This window comes from Poeciliopsis prolifica, unplaced genomic scaffold, assembly GCF_027474105.1.
Source record: "Poeciliopsis prolifica strain line A6 unplaced genomic scaffold, Auburn_PproV2 SCAFFOLD010, whole genome shotgun sequence".
Taxonomy (NCBI): Eukaryota; Metazoa; Chordata; class Actinopteri; order Cyprinodontiformes; family Poeciliidae; genus Poeciliopsis; species Poeciliopsis prolifica.
The window spans coordinates 11,711,871-11,731,212 of record NW_026562385.1 but is presented as its reverse complement, the minus strand read 5'-3'; the positions used below and the strand labels follow the sequence as shown (position 1 = coordinate 11,731,212).

General features: G+C 41.9%; 1 protein-coding gene across 1 annotated transcript; it reads right to left on the bottom strand.

The window, feature by feature from the left end:
• Positions 1 to 209: 209 nt before the first annotated feature.
• On the bottom strand, positions 210 to 12,707 carry cnn1b (calponin 1, basic, smooth muscle, b). Its single transcript, XM_055035754.1, has 6 exons — positions 12,374 to 12,707; positions 4,392 to 4,513; positions 4,080 to 4,284; positions 3,070 to 3,186; positions 2,848 to 2,994; positions 210 to 2,458 (listed from the first exon to the last, which is right to left on the bottom strand). Exons 1-6 carry the CDS (start codon positions 12,431 to 12,433, stop codon positions 2,216 to 2,218), a joined length of 894 nt encoding a protein of 297 aa, XP_054891729.1. The 5' UTR covers positions 12,434 to 12,707; the 3' UTR covers positions 210 to 2,215.
• Between the last annotated feature and the right edge of the window lie 6,635 nt (positions 12,708 to 19,342).

The following is a 19,342-nucleotide window of genomic DNA, read 5'->3' as shown; positions in this document are numbered from 1 at the left end:
CATTTTCAAGTGGTTTTTTTTTTTATTGCACAAAAGTTTGAATTTTTTTATTTTTCATTTTTAATTTCAGTGAAAGGCGCACAGCGATCCTGGAACAGAATTTTACGGTGAAACCGTTTATTTACAACAAAGCCCACATCAGTGCTGTTGTGGCGACCGGATGAAAACATTCAGTTTAACGCACAATCCAAAAAAAAAAAACCTGTAAATTTAAATCAGTAAATACAAAATAAAAAAAATTTAATTATAAAAGTGGTGGATTGATGTCACGCAAGCGACACTAGATGGCGCACTTCCATTAGTCATACTGCCAATTAATCTGAACTGCAAACTAGTTACAGCTGATTGGATAATATAGCGCAATGATGAGTGGCATCTGCAACCTTACAATAAAGTGACAATGATCATAAACATTTCTTTATTTTGCTGAGTTTTAGCAAGCAGCTTGGCCCAATTTATTTTCCCATTAGTTGCTACTGCTGGTACTCAGCCTTCGTCTATAAGCCAATCAGATTTGAGAATGGTGGCACGTTCTTCCCACTACCTGCTCGTTTTCCTCCAGACATATCCTGACACTGTTGTCCAGCCACTGGCCAATAAACCCTCCAGATTCCACAGAGGACAGCAGGGACAAGACGTCAGTGACTGGGGAAAGTCATCCATCAACACCAAGTTGACTGATCTACGTCTCAAGCAAAACGATGCTTCATAATTATTCATTAGACTGGAGAAACTGTTTTTATGTCATTGGATATTACCAAGGTCTGCGCGCCGGCCTAATCGAGGACCGGTATTCACAGATCCACCCATCAAACAGATTTCTGTTTTCAGGAAACAACCAAATTAATCGGCTACTTGTTGACTTCTTTGTAGAGCACATCTGAGAAATTCAAAATAATATAAGTTATATTTGGTTTTTGAACTATTAAAAAAGGCAGTTAAATTGGGGTGCATTGATAAAGCCGACTGATTTTCAGAATTTTGGGTTATCGGAAGAAAGGTTTGGGTCTTATTTACATCCGTAAAGGCCTAAAAATCAGCCCTTTTCTCCATTTCCCTGCAGTGACAGTGCAGACGGAAATCTGCCCACTCTGTCACATAGGCACTCACGCGCTTACTGTTGCTAACTTAATAACTTTATAGCTACGTTTAGAGGGGGGAAAAAAAGTTGCCAGGCTTCTTAACGGTCGGTGACCGGCCAAAAATATTGCAATCGGTGCGTCCTTGGTGATAAACTTTTGAGAGGAGCCTCAGTTATTCACAGGTTTTAATAAAATGCTAACGGTTGTGGTTCTTTTAACTGCGTTTACCGGGTCGCCACTGTAGTGATACTGAATCATTCGTCATTTCTGAACAATTGTAGCTCGTGACATTCCGTCGCCATTTTCTGCGCAAAACCTCAAGTGCAAGTGAAGCAACAACACCTAAACTAAAACAAAAAGGAAACTTCTGGCAAAAGCACAAAGGGTGACTTAAGTGGACTTGCGTGCAATACAAGAAACTGCTGATAAATTTGTTCTCCACACCTCTGACTACACAACATTACAGACGCGTGTTGCTTTGTGAAAGTGGTGAACAGTCGTGACTGAAAGGCGTTCCGAATGCTTCCCCGGAAGCCGCTGACAAAGCGCACAGGTCCAGCGCCGTTTGACGGCCAACGTCGCTGGATCGGCGTCTGTCGTTTTGCAGCTCAATCCGTGGCGCCGACTTTCACTTCCCAAACTTTCCTTCCAGCCTGCGGAACTTTTAATGTGGCTGGGTCAAAGTTCAACAGCACCGACTTCCTGATTCTACTCCCATCAGTGTTCAAACATGTTTGGAAGGCAACAGCGAGACGTCAAGGGTGTCAAGAGTTAAAATCTGTGAATAAAAATAAAAGCGGTAAAATGAAAAGGAAAAAAAAAAAACTATAAATAGCAAAGATCAATACATCTCAACTTCTTTGTGCGTTGTGGACATTTTCTACAAATAGTAACCACGGCAACAGAAGTCAGCCACAGTATGACCTTTTTTTGTTTTGCGAGGCCAGTGTAAACATTTTATTTTATCTCGTGCTCATGGAAAAGCAAAAATATAAAATCCTTTGCCGTAAAAACATGTTTGGGGAAAAAAAAGAAGAAAGAAACGATCGGGGGAGCTAATGACGCCACGACGTCATTCAGAGTCTGGAGGCTTCGCTCGTCACGGAGACAGCTGTGGAGGGGGCGTGGCTTCTTTAGTCAGAGTACTGGTTGTAGCCGTCGAACTCGACCTCGCTGCCGTTGTTGTAGGTGTCCACGGCGTTGGCGCAGTATTTGGTGTCGTAGACCTGGCGGGGCAGGCCGTAGGTGGTCATGCCCTGCTGGGAGGCCACCTTGTTGGTGCCCATCTGCAGGGAGATGGTGGAGGTGTCGCATTTCTCCAGCTGCAGCTTCTTGTCGAAGATGTGCCGCCTGGTTCCTGGTGCCATCATGCCAGCCTGGAGCGAGTTAGATGAAGGGGTTTGAAAAGAAGCCTTAAGGTTATGAAGCCAAGGCTGAAACATTTCATCAGAATACGTAATCAAAATCAGACTCTTTTTTTTTGTTGTTGTTGCAGATGCATCTACAAATAAAGATGCATCTTAGCTTTAAAAATGCTAATTTGTGAGCATTTTTAATGTATTTCTATTTAATATAAGTTTATTAGGTTATTAGTAATTTGAATGCATTTCTATTGTTGGGGGAAAAAAAGTGGTTAAAAACAAATCTGCAGAAAGTGAAAATTGTCTTCATCAGTAAAATCATGAGAATAATTGACTATTAAAATGAGTTTTTTGTTACTTAGGAAAATCAAGAAATAGTAAAATAAGGAGTTTCCCCCCCTCACCTGACTGGCCCCCTTGTTGGTGCCCATTTGTAGGCTGATGGTGGACTGGTCCACTGGGGTATCCATGGCGATCTTGGCATCGTAAAGATGGCGTCGCGTACCGTAGGAGGTCATGCCCTTTTGGCTAGCGAGCTTGTTGGTGCCCATCTGAAAACACAGAAGCCGTGAGGTCAAACCGTGACGCGTGCAGGACGTGGGCAGAGCGGCGGCGTCCTTCCTGACCTGCAGGCCTATGATGTTCCGTCCTTCCCTGAGCTTCTCGGGAGCAAAGTACCGCTGCTGCTTCTCGGCGTACTTGACGCCCAGATCGTACTTTGAGTGGAAACCTTTGGATTTGGCCTGACAACAAGAGAGACAAGAAACGCAGAGGAAACTTTTAAATGTCTCAACAGTCACACAGTGTCCGTATGGGGCGGAGTCAGCATGCAGACGTACAAGTGCATCCAAAAAAATGTCATCAGAAACGCAATTTATTTCAAAAAGTTAAATTAACTTCCCATTAAAATGCTTGGATTCATAACACATAAAGTGATAGATCTCAAGTATTTATTTATGTTCATTTTGAGGATCATTGCTCAAAATTAATAAAAACTTAAGATGGACTTTCTCAACACATTCGAATATTTCATAAGCCCAATAAAGAGAGGCTTTGTTTCAGTATTACTCTCAACACTGGATTTTCCCGTTAGTTGTGCACCTTTTTCCAACCGCACTTTTTCCTTCCACTTAACTTTAACTTCCCATTAAAATACATGGCTGGAGCTCTCTGAACAGGCAGCTTCTTTAGCGATGAGCTGTGGTGTATCCTCTTTGTGGATGGCTTACATCTGGACAATTGTGATGTTGGGCACATTTTACCCAAAATTTTTCCCTCCACTTAACTTTCTATTAAAATATATAAATTCAGCTTTCTAAACAACCGTTTTTCTTTAAGCAGTGATGACCTTCTGCTTCCTTGTGGAGGGCTTCGATGACTACCATCTGGAAAATTGTAATCTTGTGCACCATTTTTACCGCACTTTTTCCTTCCACTAAACTTTCCATTAAAATGCATGGCCGCAGCTTTTTCAGCGATTACTCGTGGCTGACATGACCACAACAAGCCGAATTGTGGTCGTGTGGTCTCCATTTAACACTTTATTTAAACCTTTTTTCAGCCAGATTAAAATAAACCATTTTTTTTATTATAACATTCTAATTTACCGACATTAATATCGACAGCAGCGTCTCACCATTCCGGCCAGGGCAATGAGGGAGCTCTGAACCTGCGTGTGGTTGACGTTCTCAAACAGATCGTTGGCCTCAAAGATGTCGTGCGGCTTCAGGCCGTATTCCGTGATGGCGCGGACGAAATTCCCAATGTTTTCCAGCTGGTGCCAGTTCTGACTAGAGTGGTTGATCTTCCTCACTGAACCTGGCTGTAGAACATTAATAAGTCTACAAATACAGATGGGGGAAGAAAAAAAAGAAACTTGAGTCAGGAGGAGGACGTTTCCCAGTACGCCTAGGAGAGTTTTGTGCCTCCGAAGCCGGCGGCGCCTCACTCGCACAACAAGACTCCATCCTTCAGACTCTCCATGAAGTTCTCTCCGATTCGTTTGCCGGTCACGTCCTGGATCCACAGCCTCAGCTCCTCCTCCTTGTGTGGGTCGTACTTCCCAGCCAGCTGATGGAGAGAAAGCCGGAAAATCAGTCTCGTAAAATCAGTGAGACTGGAGGTTTACTGTGATCGGTGCTCAGAACACTGAGATCGATGGAATCAATCTGTAATCATGCTACTTTTTGAGACAACTTATTGGTTTTGTTTTGAAATGCATTAAATTTAGGGGTGTGCACCGATTGTAGTTTTCTAGCCAATTACCAATATTTAAAAAGTCTGACCTGCTAATTTTTTTTTCTTTGTTGTTGAAAAGTTGCGTCAAATTTGCCAAGTTAGCAATGGTGGTTTGACTACAACTCTGACTGACCAGAGTTGAAATGTTTCCGTTTCTTGCTGCTCCTGTGAGCAGACTGTAGAGTAGTGGGGGAAAAAAAAAAAAAAAACATTTTATGCCTTTAGAGATTTTTTAATCTTTTTTCATATCACTAATTCATTTTGTTGGTTGGGATTCTATGTGACTGAAGGGGCGGAAACAAAAAAAATAAAATAAAAAAAACAGTTTTTTGCAGTTTTCTGACGGATCAATGACATTTAAAAACAGATCTGCCGATTCTGATTTTAGTCAAATTTGTTTTGGGGTAAAAGTCACTAAATATAGTGAATAAATGCAGCAAATGTAGCCGATTTTCAGACATTTGAGGAGGCAGTTAATATCAGTTTTGCATTTAAATCTCGGCCCATCTCCCAAAATGAAGTAAACTGGTGCCGATTTATCACTATAGCCCTAATTAAGTTACTAACCATTTAAATTCAGGAAGTTGTGTTCGAACCAATAGTTTCTACCTTTTTGCATTTCCTTAAAAAGAAAAGAAAAAAAATTCCCCACCAAACATTCATCAGCTGTTTGCTGCTCTTTTTGTTTTTCCATTTCATTTCACTGGTGACTGAAAATGGAGTCAAAATGAAACAATTTTCAAAGCTGCTCACAGATTGTCAATTGAATTTATGTCTGGACTTTGAGTGGGCCACTCTGCCGCATCATTAAGGTTAAATCTAAAACTTGACCCAATTCAAGTTCCATTGAAAAACATTATTTATTCCAAAATAAAATTCAATTTTGGTCACTGTGCTGCTGCAGGAATCTCTGTTCTTCCCATTTTCAAAGTGTAATTGTTGCGACACGTAACCGTGGCAACAGTGTATTGTTTTTACAACTAGGAGCAGCCAAACGTTTAAAAAAACTCAACCAATACCTGAACTACGATCCCAAAAGGAAGGAGGGCATTAAACCATCTGCCTTTATGGATCATAGCAGATAGCATAGCATAGGCATCTTCCGAAATAAAAGCGTCTCTAACTTTACAGCCAATCAGAGATTTAAAGAGCAGCAGCAGCAAAGGAGGAGGATTAGCAGTATTTGCTAACAGCTGATGGTGTTAACCAGGACATGTTTCTGTGGAATATCCTCTTTTGCATGAGACTGTGGCATTGCAACAGCCTTCAGTCTGAGGCATCCAAAGGCTTGCTGCAACACTGACTGCTGCAGCTTCACCACCCAAAACAACTGGGGACGGTTGTGTGCAGGAACCGTCCTCTGCAGTGGTTTGAGTTGCAGGGATTCCAAAAAAGGTTCTGACTGAGGAACCGCTGCTGTCGTGCTGCAAAATACAGAAAGTTTTTAAGTCCAACAAATGAGGCATTTTCCACACCGTTTGTTTTTTTGTGCTTTGTTAAAAGGGAACTTTTTTTCCAAGACCTGACTTGAGTGTATTTTATTAGGATTTTATGTGTTAGATCAACACACACACAGACAAAAACTGCAAAGTGGAGGGAAAATATTAAATCGCTATCGAAACTCAGCCTTATTTACCCTGCATAAATTCAGAAATACAAGTTTTTCCCTTGTAATCCTCGTTGGCTCCCCCCACTCCGGTTTCCAGGGTTCAGTTCCTAAAATAACTCTGCGTTCGTTCGTTCGTTCATTCGCTCATTCCTGTCCTCCTAACAGACAGCAGACGTCCAGCGTAACTGGAAGTCTTGCAGCGTAATAAGCGCTTTAAAAGCAAGGTGAGGGGCATGACCAGAACAGGAAGTTGAGTGAAAATGAAAAAGGCCTGTGGACATTCCTGCATCCAGAAGCTCTCAGCCTCTCCATGTATTTCCATCCTGGCACAAAAGCTGCTGCAGCCCTAATACTTTGAATTCTGGTATTTGGATTTAGGGCCGTACTCCCCGTGCACGCGCACACACACACACTAAACTGCACACATTTCCTGAATGTTCTGCAGATAAGTCTTCTCAGTGCCGGCCATGCAGCCAACACAAACAAGTATTTCAAAGCAGCAGGGATAGCCGAGCTTCCAGTCCATCACACCAAACTTGGGAGAAACAGCTCTGCTGCTAAACACTCCCCTCCTTTCTGACCCCCACCTCCCCGTCTCCTATTGGCTTTGCTCATATTTCTTCATCTCACACATGCCTTCTCCTCCTCCTCCCCTTCTCTCTGTGGATTTTCCAGAATGTGCCCTTTTACAGTGAAGCGACCAGCCAGGCTGCCCACATCTGACGTGCACAGGCCGCGCCGGGCAGGTTCTGCTTCCAGGAGACGGTTTAACTCCGACTTTTAATTAAAGAGTTGTTGCATCTTTTCATAGCAAAGCTCGGCAGATACATTTGGAACGTTCTCCGGCGTGCAGGCCGCTCCCTCCCCTGAAAGTTTGAACGCAAGGAAATATTGGAGGATTACAAATCGAAAGATACGATTGAAATTTCGCCCTCAGACCAGCTACATGAAGAAAAAAAAAATGATTTGAACTGCGGTCACATTATAATACACTGATCGTAATTTGCACAGGAAGTCACAGTAGGTGATTTTCATGAGTGGAACGTATGAAGTGTTTTCATTTGAAGTAACTGTACAACAGAAAAAGTAAGGGAATATGAAAATTAAATATACAAATTCAGCGAAAAGAAAAACTTAAAAATCAGTGTCCGGGTCCAAATTTGGGTTTATGTGAAATTAAGACTCCGGAATAATTTTCTACTGAACGTATAAAAGCTTCAAAGCCTTTTAAACAAAAAAGCCTCAACATGAAGTCGCTTTAGGCAATTATGTATCTCTGCTGAAAACCGTTCTCTTTTGGTAGTGCAAAAGTTGGCTTCTGCTGATAACATGAAGTCCCTCTAAGGGACTTTCAATGACTTCCTGTTGAAGGTTTGGTCAGATAAAACTCTTCAAGTTACCTGTGATGGGTAAATATTTTCGTCAACCAGATAGTCTGCTCTTAAGCGCCAACATACCAAAGATGATCAGGCAGATTTTTTTTTTCGCCACTGTGCCATCAATAAATATTTGTAAATATAAAATATGATTCAAATAAGTTTCTGTGTGCAATTCAGGGATTCAAGTCACTTTTTGAAGTACGAATTTGAAAAAAAAGTAAAAATGAAGAAGCTCCGTTCAAATCCGAATGTTTTTCCAACAATATTTGTTTGCAGTCGCAGCCATACAATTACCCCCCCCCCCTAAAAAAAGAAAAAAATTTAAATTATTACCACAAAATTTTGCGATTAAAAATAGTCCACATCGCCCACCGGACTCCTAGCTTAAAGCCTAAAGGCCTTTATGGACATAAAGAATCTGTATGATACATATCATAGATGACCATCTTATTTTTGACTCATAGCTGTCAGAGTAAAACTGAACGAAATTCGCCACTCCAGAACGCATGACCAAACCTTCGCTCAAATGTCGTCATAAAAGGAGGCCGTTCTGAAACGTCTCATCATATCCACCCATGAAGTTCAGAATATGTAGCACATAGTTATGCCACACCAAGTAAGGTAAATATCACTCTGAACCCAGAGCAAAAAGTGATTCAGCAGTGGAGATTTACCCCCTCCACATTTTGGATCCAGTGTGGCATTTGCTACAGGCTATCATTCAAAAAAAAAAAGAAAAAGTTACGTTTATTAGAATCTCTCTGATGTTTCTCTTTATCAGCCGACACCAAAACAAGTCAGACCCTTGGAGGACAACCAGACAGCGAGTCTTTCACAATGTTTAACCATTTTATCTGCTCTGTGGTGATTGCTGCACATGCACAGAAACTATTTTATTGGAAGGGAATAAAATGACTAAGCCAAAAATAGAAAGACTGTGGCGCATCTGCTAGCCCACCAGGACGTGGCAGTCCTTTTCCATTCACCTGCTCAGGAATAAATTAAGTACAGAATATTTTAATTAAAGTAGAAAATAAATTCTTGTAGAACCAATCAAGGGTTCCAGATTTTATAGTTTGAATATTAACCTATTGTCAGCAACAAAGATGTGAACTTTCTTTTAAATGTCCTTGCGATATTTTCCACTGAGTTTAAGTTTGCATTTCAGTACCAAAAAAAACAATTCACTGGACATTTAGGACCCTTAGTATGTTAAAATGGAATCAAAACACATAAATAATGAAAGAAAAACACAGTTTTATACCCAACATTTTCCATTTGAGAAGACAAATTTGTTATTAGAGGGACAAACTTGTACCAGTCTCAAACTGTAGTCAAGGGGAGGCCACTTAAAATTATTCACAGGGCCGCAATTGGCTCCAGGACCACGCTTTGGACAGCACTGGCCTAAACTTTAGTCACATTGGTATGACAGATCCAGCCAAAGGCCAATCAGAAGTTAAATTGTATGGACTTAAAAGAAAGTAAGAGATGCTCTTGCTAAAGTTTTTGTATTTTGTAAAAAGGAATTCAATGTGAAGCTTGTAGAGATGTTCCACTATATGGTTGTCTTTCCTCTAATCCATATAAAGCACTTTGAACTGCCTTGTTGCTGCAAAATATGCCATATAAATAAAATGACCTTACAAATGACTGACTCAGGGATTTCTGAATACAAATGTCAACCAAGCTTTTTGTATTTTCATCCATAAAAACCGTCTGAACCCCATGGACATCATTGCCACTATACAATTATGCACCGCTTTGTCTTGGTTCATTATAATATATCCTAATGAGACACATTGAAATGTATATTTATTGAATGGATGTGAATATTTTTGGACACCACTGTACATCGACTGACACCATTTTCCAGATTTGCCTGTGCTTTGCTAAGACGACCCTCTGGTGGCTCGGCTTTTCTTACCTCCTGTGTTCTGTCAGAACATTGTTTTGTCATCCTTGACTCTGATGTAAACTGTTTAGAGAGGGACAGTTTCTCAAATTCCCAGCCAGAGCCTGGCCACTCCTTAAAAGGCCATCAGATGGTTGTGATGTACCCATCACTCTTTTCAGTTGCATCTCTAATCTTCATGTCATCCCGCAGGAACGTAAGCATCACTCTCAGAGCCCATTAACTCCAAACCAAATTGCTGATTCCATTTTAATTCTCAATTACAACTCATGCTACAGAATGGGACACAGGCAGCTGTAAAATGACAGATGGTTTGCACTGAAAGGAATCCGAGCTTAACATGTGACAGCGGAGAGACATTAAGCCAGCGTTGAGTGACGGAGCTGTTGGGAGGGCAGAACAATGGCAGTGACAACAATGATGATGATCTGCATGTTGGAACAGCTATAAGCTGGATTTCTCTACAATTCTAAATGCAGGCCAGTACCATAGCGTATAACAAGCAGAGATCCATTTTCGTTTGAGAATTTTTTTACGCTATTTCTGTCTTTGGCTTTTCAATCCCGTTTATATAAAAAGCTAGCATTACTAACAAAATAAAGTAACTTTACAAAACTATTCAAAGAGAAAAAAAGCAAACATAAAAAACCCTCATCTTCCTATTAGAAATCACCCTAAGTAGTCAGTTTTGCCAACTAAAGTGGCATTAGACATCTTCAAGAGCATTTATAGCCACAAATCAGAAAAATACTTGATTATTAAGGCCGATATGCAATGATTTTCGTAAACGGGTATGAAATGACTTGATTAGCAATACAAAAAGGGAAATAACAGAAAATGATTCTATGAATGACAAAGGAGTAAAGTGAAAACGCCTGATCAGAATTTCCAAGACGACAACTTTCCCCACCAAAGACAAGGACTGTCCCAAATGACCAACTGGCTGAGCACTGCAGCATGCCAAACACATAATGAAATGTTCATTTCAGCACCACAGTACAAGTTCTGAAGCAGTATTTTTTCAAAGATGTTACATAAATGGTCAGGGGTTCGTGAAGGGCTTTAAAAAATATATATAGCAATGACGGCGCTTTGCACCAATCTGATTGAATATCAGATCAAAAGACAAAAGGACATATTTGCTATTGAGCTCATGTTTATTCAAACATCAGCAATAGGGTTTTAGAATTGAAAATGTTGCTGATTTCGTCAATATATGGGTTTTGATTAAAACGGAAATAATTACAGTCTCTGCCATTAACTCGATTAAAGCATTTTGAAGGGAAAAACAAAAATAATCAAAATTAATGGCTGCCACACACACACACACATTACCATCTCTATTCTTCAGGGGTTCAGACCCAGTAAATCATGTGGGATATTTACAAAGTTTTGTCTCAGGAACATCACTTTAGCCAGTTATTAAATTTCAGTTTTCTTCATCTGTCCAAGTTCTGATGAACTCAGTTTACCAGAATTAATAGAAGCCACCTTACAGTCAATTTAAGCCTTCAAGCTGTATTTGGCCTCAACCCCCAAGATCATTACAGCAATATCAAAGCACAGCGCTAAATAATCATCAATCAGTAGGAAAACGAAACGGAGAAGATGGAATCTGGTCAGGGTCGCTGACGGCAACACAACAAGCCGCAGGCATCTAGAAGAGCAGCATGTTCTATATGTGACAACAATCTGCTTTCTCCTCCATATGTAGAGGCCAAGTAACAGATTTTAAAGACTGAAGTCTTCCTTCCCAGGTAAGACATCTAGATCCGTCTAGAAGTACCTCAAAATCCTGAGGGAGAATTATGGGCCGATGAAAACAGAAGCACAAACACAGCATAAAGGAAAAGAACGCCGTGCCTACTGTGAAAGATGGCGGCGGCAGCATCACAGTTCATAAGGGGCTCGGTGAACATTCAGGTGGCACAAAGCTGGACTTAAAGAGGGGAGATCGTTTCTCAGAATCACCTTGATGACAAGTAAACACCAGAAGCCTTTAGGAGAGCAAAAGTAAGAGTGTAGTGTAGTTTGTGCAAAACAGAAAACAAAGTTCCTGCTAAGTTTTTTATTTTTTTGCCCTTATTTGGTATAAAAAAAAAAAGAAGAAGAAAAGAAAAAAGATAGCTTTTACAGTTTGAGGATCAGAAATATATATTTAATCCCAAAGTAAGAACTACACAACTGGAACATTGTATTTCTGTTATAGAATAGTCTAAAGAAAACAGAGTAGATTTTTTTTTTTCGGAGAAAATAATACAATATTCTATCAAAGTATAATGAAGTAAACTGACTCAATTAAGGGCTGCATTATTACAAATATATTCTTTGTCATTATTATTCTTATGTTGCCTGTTTTGTGTTTAAAAATGTCTCCATATGGACAGCTGATTGGCGCTTGTTGCTTGCAGCTTGCTGACCTTTGACAGGACTGATTTTTTTTTTGTCTTCCAACTTTCATTCTAAACTTTTTTTGTCTACATCAACACGTGACATGCTCGTATTAAACAATAAACTAACAGACATATTTTTGCATAAATTGCACAGAGAAGCCCAGTCTTCCCTTTTTCTTTTATTTTATTCTTAAATAAGCCAACCCTTTTACACTTTGCACCGCAATGTCAAGTTTTCCTTCTTTGCCAAAGGCTTGAACGCATCACGACAGAAACCATGGGAGCACGAGCCCACAGTGCGCGTGGACTCTGCTCCCCAAATACTGAGCGAGGACCCGTCTGACCCCACCGGGGGGTCCAGTCCGTCCTGCGAACACATCACTCACGACGACATACCTTACTCTTGACCTCGGCGGAAAGTCCAAAAGCCGGACCGCTCCTGAAATGTGTTGTCATCCTGCAGTTCGTGTCTGTCGGCAGATGGAGCCGAGGGATGAAGATTAAGAAGAAGAGGAAGAAAAAATAAACGGGGGTGTTGAGGGGGAAATGGAGGAAACAGGTTGCGGTGCTCTGTCCGAGTGCGGGGACACGCAGCACGGAAGTCCTCAGGGAACCCGGAGGAGCTCTGCGTGTGTGTGTGAGAGAGAGAGAGAGAGAGAGAGAGTAAACGGGCTGCGTGTTAATTAGCCGCGGTACCGACCAGCTGCTGAGGCTTTCTGACAACCTTCCAACTTTTTTCGGAATCTTTTTAAACGCGTCCCATGTGCGTGCTCTCTGATTGGCTGCAGCCGCTGCCCAATCCGGACGGAACCTCTCCGTCAAAGGGGGAGTGATGTCATCGCTCGGATATTGTTTCTTCTTCTTCTTCTTCTTTTTTTTTTTTTTTTTTTTTTTTTTTGTTTGAATCAGTGTCACATTTTCCACCTTCAGCCCAGGCGGGGCTGAGTTCTGCTCGGGTGTTCGGATGGAATGTTCTGTTATCGCTCAGAGCTCAAAAACACTTTAGTCTGTGTTATTTTAGAAACATTGGAGTTTATAAAACCGAAACGTGGACATCTCTTTTAGAACCATTTTGTTGACTGGAGGGGGGAAAAAAAGCTATGGGAACAACCACGAACCGGTTTGAAAATGGAATTCAATAACTCGGGGCGGAGCGATACCGGTAAATCGGCCGGCTAATAAATCGGATTGGCAGATGTCTTTATTTATATATTTTTTTAAAAATGTTCAACATTTTCCTGTTATTGAACATGCGTTCATTTTTTCTGCCCTTATATAGGCTACTGTATTGTATGATCTGTTTAAGACACGCACACTACGTCCATTCTAAGAAAACTCATCAATTGTACATATATGACAATGACGATTACGATATTTCTAGACTAATAACTGCACCGTATTTTATTATTATTGATAATCTTTTTTGTTGTTGTTGTTTTACACTTTTGAAACTTTTTTTGATTGAAATTATACACCTGACAGGAGATCAGGACATTTTCAGGCAAATGTGAAGGTTTTCATTTTTTGGTTGTTGTTGTTTTTTTTTTTTTTTTTACATAAATCAACAATAATTTTGGACTTGGAACTCTTTCCATCTGTGCCTTTTTTTCTCAGAACTCTGAGTGAGAATAAGTGAGTTTATTTTTTATTTTTTCACTGGCTCTGGTCCTCTTCCATGAGGTCCTCCATTTGGCCCGCAAAGAACTATTTTTTAACTCTTCTGAGTCTGGCAAATCAGCGAGTTTCGAGGCATTTTGAAGATGGATGCTGTTTCGTAGATGGACTCTCAGTTGAATCCAGAGACACACAGCGGTGTGTGTCCCCGGCGCTGTGGGGCCGGTGGCAGCGTGTCCAGCATGTGCTCCACTGTGCGTGAAAGCCACTGCAGAATGCCTGACGTCATGCTGGGAACAATGAGGTAGTTCTCCTCTTTTATCCCACTGCGCCCCCCCCCCCACCACCACCCTCAGTTCCCTCCACGGACCAGGACGGACAGAGGAATGCGGCGGGATCCCGGGGAACCGGGGACGCTGCTCCACAGGCAGCATGATTCATCCACTGACCTTTCTGTGGCTCCAGCCTGTGTGTCACGGCCATGTTGGGCCTATTGTCAGGCCTGGAGAGGAGCAGACCGAAAACCTCCTGGATGGAAGAAAAGGGAGTCATTTCTGCGTCCACTGTACTGCAGGTGCATTTCCTATGAATGGCTGGATACATTCTGCAGTAAGACAGACGGTTTTGTTCATTTGCACGCACACAGCTGAAAACAGCTGGTGCCTGAACAGTGGAAACGTTTCCACTTTGGTGACACATTTCAAGCACTGGAGTAGAGTGAAAACGTAAAGGTGATGGTCAAACCAGAACAAGATGCTGGAACGCTTTTTCTGCAAAGATTCATGAGATAATTCTCAAATTCTCTCAAGCAAAATTTGACGTACATTTTTTTTTTCAAATTGTTGGGTTGGATTTTGCAGGACAGACTGGATAAAAAAATAAGCAGCTTTCCAAAATTAAAAGAAGAAACACTGAAAGTTGAGACACTCGTTTGTTTTCTGTACTGATTTTCTCAAAAAAACAACCTGCATTTTGTAAGTTTAAAAAATATATATATTGGAATAAATTAAAAAATAAAAAATCTACAAAGTCATGGACATTTATTGAGTTTGAAAAGTCAAAACTCTGAAATTTTGAGGTGAATTTCAGAAACTTTCCATAAAAAAAGTAACAGAGATTTCTGTGTTTCCAAAAAAATCCCAGAAATTTTGAGATTGAGTGTTTTTATAGAAAATTTCTGAGATTAATCTTCAAATTTCGGAGGTCTTTCAAACTTCTGACTTTTCATATGCAGAAATTTTCTGCTTTTTTCTTGAAAATTCCTCAGATTAATCTCAAAATTTCAGAGTTTTTAGGCATAAATTTACCAGCCTTCATTTTGTATTTAATACAATGTTACAGGTTCCAGTCGGTGTGCAGCGACTGCAGTTTTCTGACCAATCGAGGATCTTTTAAAAAATATATAAAATAACAGAGGCCGCACAAAATCACTCATAGGTCCTCTAAAGGCCCTCTCGCCACACTTTGAGTGCTTAGAGACCTAAAACAGAAAAATGTCTCAGTTAGCAGATGATAAGAAATTCAGCATTTTGCTAGAAGCTGCGATTCCTCATTAAATCTCTGAAGATTAAACACAAAGTCCAAAGATTTGGACTATTTACTTTTAAATGTGACATGTCTTAGAGCTGGTGGAATAAAAAGAAAGAGGCACAACATTGAACTCTGACCATTTGGTCTCATTCGCTAAAGCCAACAGTGGCTGGAAGCTTTAATGCTCAGGAAAACCTTCCAGCTATAGGAATCAGGCTAATAATAAACTGAAGCCCGGTAGATGATTGGTGGCTTGATGAGGAAGTAAATAAATGTGCCTCACACAATCTGTGAGCTGCACTCAGCCCAGCCTGCGGGACCAGCAGGTCGGCGACGGACAAGTGAGCCGTTGTTCTCGCCGCCGTGGCGGAGCGAATCCTAAACTTGGAATGCGTTTGTGCATTCACCTTCGTCTTAAACGCACAGCCCGGCACAGACTGATGCAGTAAGCGGTCAGGAAAGACAATAAAAAAGAAGAAGCAGGAGGTTCACTGACGCTTCCTGTAGAAAGTACGCCTGGGCTTGTGCTTCTGTGTTGAGCAGAGAGCTTGGATTTACTGAACCATGACGAGCTTGTTGTTCAGAATCACTGTTGGCATCATTGCCAGCTTTGACTGTGAGTTCTTTCTTTGAGTGTGTGTGTTCACTTTTTATAGAAAGTACTCCCATTTGCTCCCTCACTGTGTGTGTGTTCACTTTTTATAGAAAGTACTCCCACTTACTCCCTCATTGTGTGTGTGTGTTCACTTTTTATAGAAAGTACTCCCATTTACTCCGTCATTGTGGTCCGGTATTGACTGGCTCCGGGGACAGGGGCCCTTTCTGCGTGTTTTCTGGCGAATTTCTGGGTTTTCTTCTCTCTTCTGGACTGAACCGCCAGCGGCTTTTATTGCTACCATTATTATGACTCCTGGCCGCCTGCTTCTGTTCTCAGCTGTCCCGTCTGTCCTGGACGTTCACTTACTGCATTGGTAGCAAGTTATTTCACAGCACAGTACAGAAAATAACATAAAGCTCATTTCCGCTGCTTCACATTCTCTCTCGCTCACACAGGCGCGCAGTCCAAGCGAGGGTCTTGTAAACATCTCGCAGAGGGAAGCAGCAACACACACATGGAATTTGGACACTTTATTTGGGCATTACGGGGGAATGGAGCGGGCTCGGCTAACCGCGAAACAGGAATCCCTCACAGCAAAAACAACAGAACCACGGTCAGGCATTCACGCCGGTTCCGCGTCATCCGACACCCAGAGGGATCGGGACGCAGTGGGGAAGACGCTCTCCCGCTGCGCAGCGTCGAGTCCGAGCGAACGTGGCGAGCTTCCCCCGCCCGGGAGGATCGTCGAGTGAATCACGAAGCGCTTTATTGGGATCCGGTGAGACGGAGCGAGGAAAGGAAGCGAGGCGGAAGGGGAAAGAGCGCGTCCTTCCTCGAGCTGCGAAAGATTGGCTGGAGAGACACGCGAACATCATCGTTTACCACAGATTTTTTCCCCCCACAGATTTCCAAAAGGTCAATGGGCTGATCGATTTATTGGTATGAAATGGGAACGTACGACGTTGTTGCGGATATACGAGATTCAGCGGAGCGCCAACTTCCAATCGTAGGCCTGCGACGTCCCATGATGCAGCGCGTTCTTGTAAAATCGCATTGATATTATTTATTTGAATACTTCATTGAGGTCTGAGAAGTACAGAGGTCTGGTTTTCAAGTAGTTTGAGTCAATTTCACGCCACGCACGACTACGAAAGGTGTTTTGTTAACCAGCTCCGGAATCTTTCCTGTTCAATGAACGTAAACAGAAAACCTTCATTTAACATGACATCAGTTGTATAAATGTATTTTGGTATACATGACTTAGATGACTTATTTGAGATTTTAAGGTCATTAAAATTATGAATATGGTGACACTAAATCTCAAAGGCTTTTAGAGCGCAGAAAACAACTATTTTTTATACATAAAAATGAGGAATACAATAAAAAGAAAACTATATGAATACACACATATAGTCATAAAAACCTAATGTTTGGGCTTTGACTAGGCCGTTCAAATGGCATATGCTTTCATCTAAACCACGACAACGTAGCCATTTTAAAACCTTCAACAGCTCTCCTTACAGGATCCTCCTGTTTCTATCTTCATTGAAGAGAAGAATCCCCACAGCATGATACTGCCACCGCCGGTTTCTCCAATACGGGAATTCCGGGTGACGAGACTGGTTAGTTCTGCACTTCGACCAAGGAGTCCAAATCAGGTACCGACCGGGTGAACCTTATTCAAAAAGAAAAAGAAAAAAGGCTGACTACAAATCTGCTCCACACTTTTCAGATTTTGATTTGTTAAATGTGTCGACGGGCTTTTTCTTCACCCTTCTCCATCATTCACCGCTTTACGTTGGTGCATTATGCGACACACGAGTAGAATACACAAAACTTAGTGGTCGTAATGTAATTAGAAAAAGTGGAAGTCATAAAATTACTTTTGTAAAGCACTACTATAAGCCCTTAAAAGATCATAAGCACCTCCCAGATCAGATCTTTGTATATCCATCCTGATATAAAATGACTATCTCAGATTTAGATTGAGTACAGAGACCCTTTCTTACAGCAGGAGGGCTCGTTTGTGGGCTCAAAGGATGGAAAGTGAGATGGATGAGGAGGGGAAGGGGAATGGTTCGCTCCGAGGAACGCTGAGGTGCATTTCTGCTGAGAGCCAGTCTTCCCTCTCTACCCCAACTCTGGCTATTTATGGTAGGAGGCCTCTCAGCCCGGAGCAACTCAGCAGAGTTCTGAGTTCATGGCATCATCGTTCCAACTTGTAGCTGCAGAACGACGGGAAGCTTCAAACAAGCCTGGGTTTGGTCAGTTCAGCTGCGCTCCAACCACACACTTCAGGGTGTTTATTCATGCGAGAGACAAAGACAACGTAGGATGTGACTGTGAAGTTGTTTAAAAGGGTTCTGTGGCGGGTTAGACCCCTTTGCTTTAAGACCCCAACTTAAACTCTAATACAAACAACTGCCTTCAGTTGTGACTTAAGAGGTAAATAACGAACCCTAATCTGCAAAACAGTCGGTTGCCAGGGCAACTATAGCGGGATAGACCCAGCCACCTGAGACGAGGAAGGAGCAACAGGTGGACGGTAGTTCGTCCATTGCAGAGCGACGAGAAAGGCAAAGTAGTTCAGTTTTGAGAGGCCAATTAACCCAACAATCATGTTTTTAGACTGTGGGAGGAAGCTGGACTTCCTGGAGAGACCCTCATGCAAACTCCAAGCTGGGATTCAAACTCAGGACCTTCTCGGTGAGAGACTTCTCGCTGTCCCACGAACATAAAAACCTGATGAAATCAGTTGCCTCCCAAAAAACAGCCCTGAAAAAAAAAATGACATGACATTCATGTTTGTGGCATAGAGACATACGGTTATGTAAATGCAAAACCCCCAAAAATAAATAGTACATGTAAAAGTACAAATTATACATACACATAAAATTACATAATTTTTTTTAAAGTGGCTCCCTCCTTTTAGTGGCCTTACAAAACCTTTCTGGGGCCGCCACTGGATGAAACGAGAGTTCACACAGAAAGTTGCTTCTGTTTTCTGTCGCAACTGGATGCGAAACCGTTTCAAGTTCAGTTTGGGTCGAAAGTGCTGACTCACACCGTCGAGTTGTGCTCCCACAGGCTCGGCCCGGGTACCGGGCGACGTTAAGCTAACAGGCTAGCTCCAAAAAGCCATTACTAGCTGCTGCCTTGTTGAGCGGACGCCGGTTCAAAGCTCCCGCAGAGCCTGGAATGCGGGCTCCTTTCCTCCCTCTCACATCTATTTGTGTTTCTTTCTAAGTCTGGGGAAAGTCTTGTGGATGAATTCCTCCTGAAATAGACATATTTCTACAATCTGCTTATTGTATTTATTTAATTTTTTTTGCACCGCACTCACCGACTCGTGATTAGCGTGAAGCATTAGGCCTCTTAAAGAGGAGACCTGACTTAGCGCTCGCGAATTCGTGTCACAACGTAAACATAAAGTTTGCGGCGCGCGAGCGCGCGGTATTGTATACCGTGTGTGTGGCGCCGATGCGGGTGATGATGGACTGTATTTACCGTGACGTAAGGGCGTAGCCCCCCTCTCCCCCACAGCCCTTCTGAACATGCAGGTGATGACGTGGAGCTCCTGCTGTGCTGCTGCAGTAGCTGGAGGAAACCTTCATGGAGTCTCT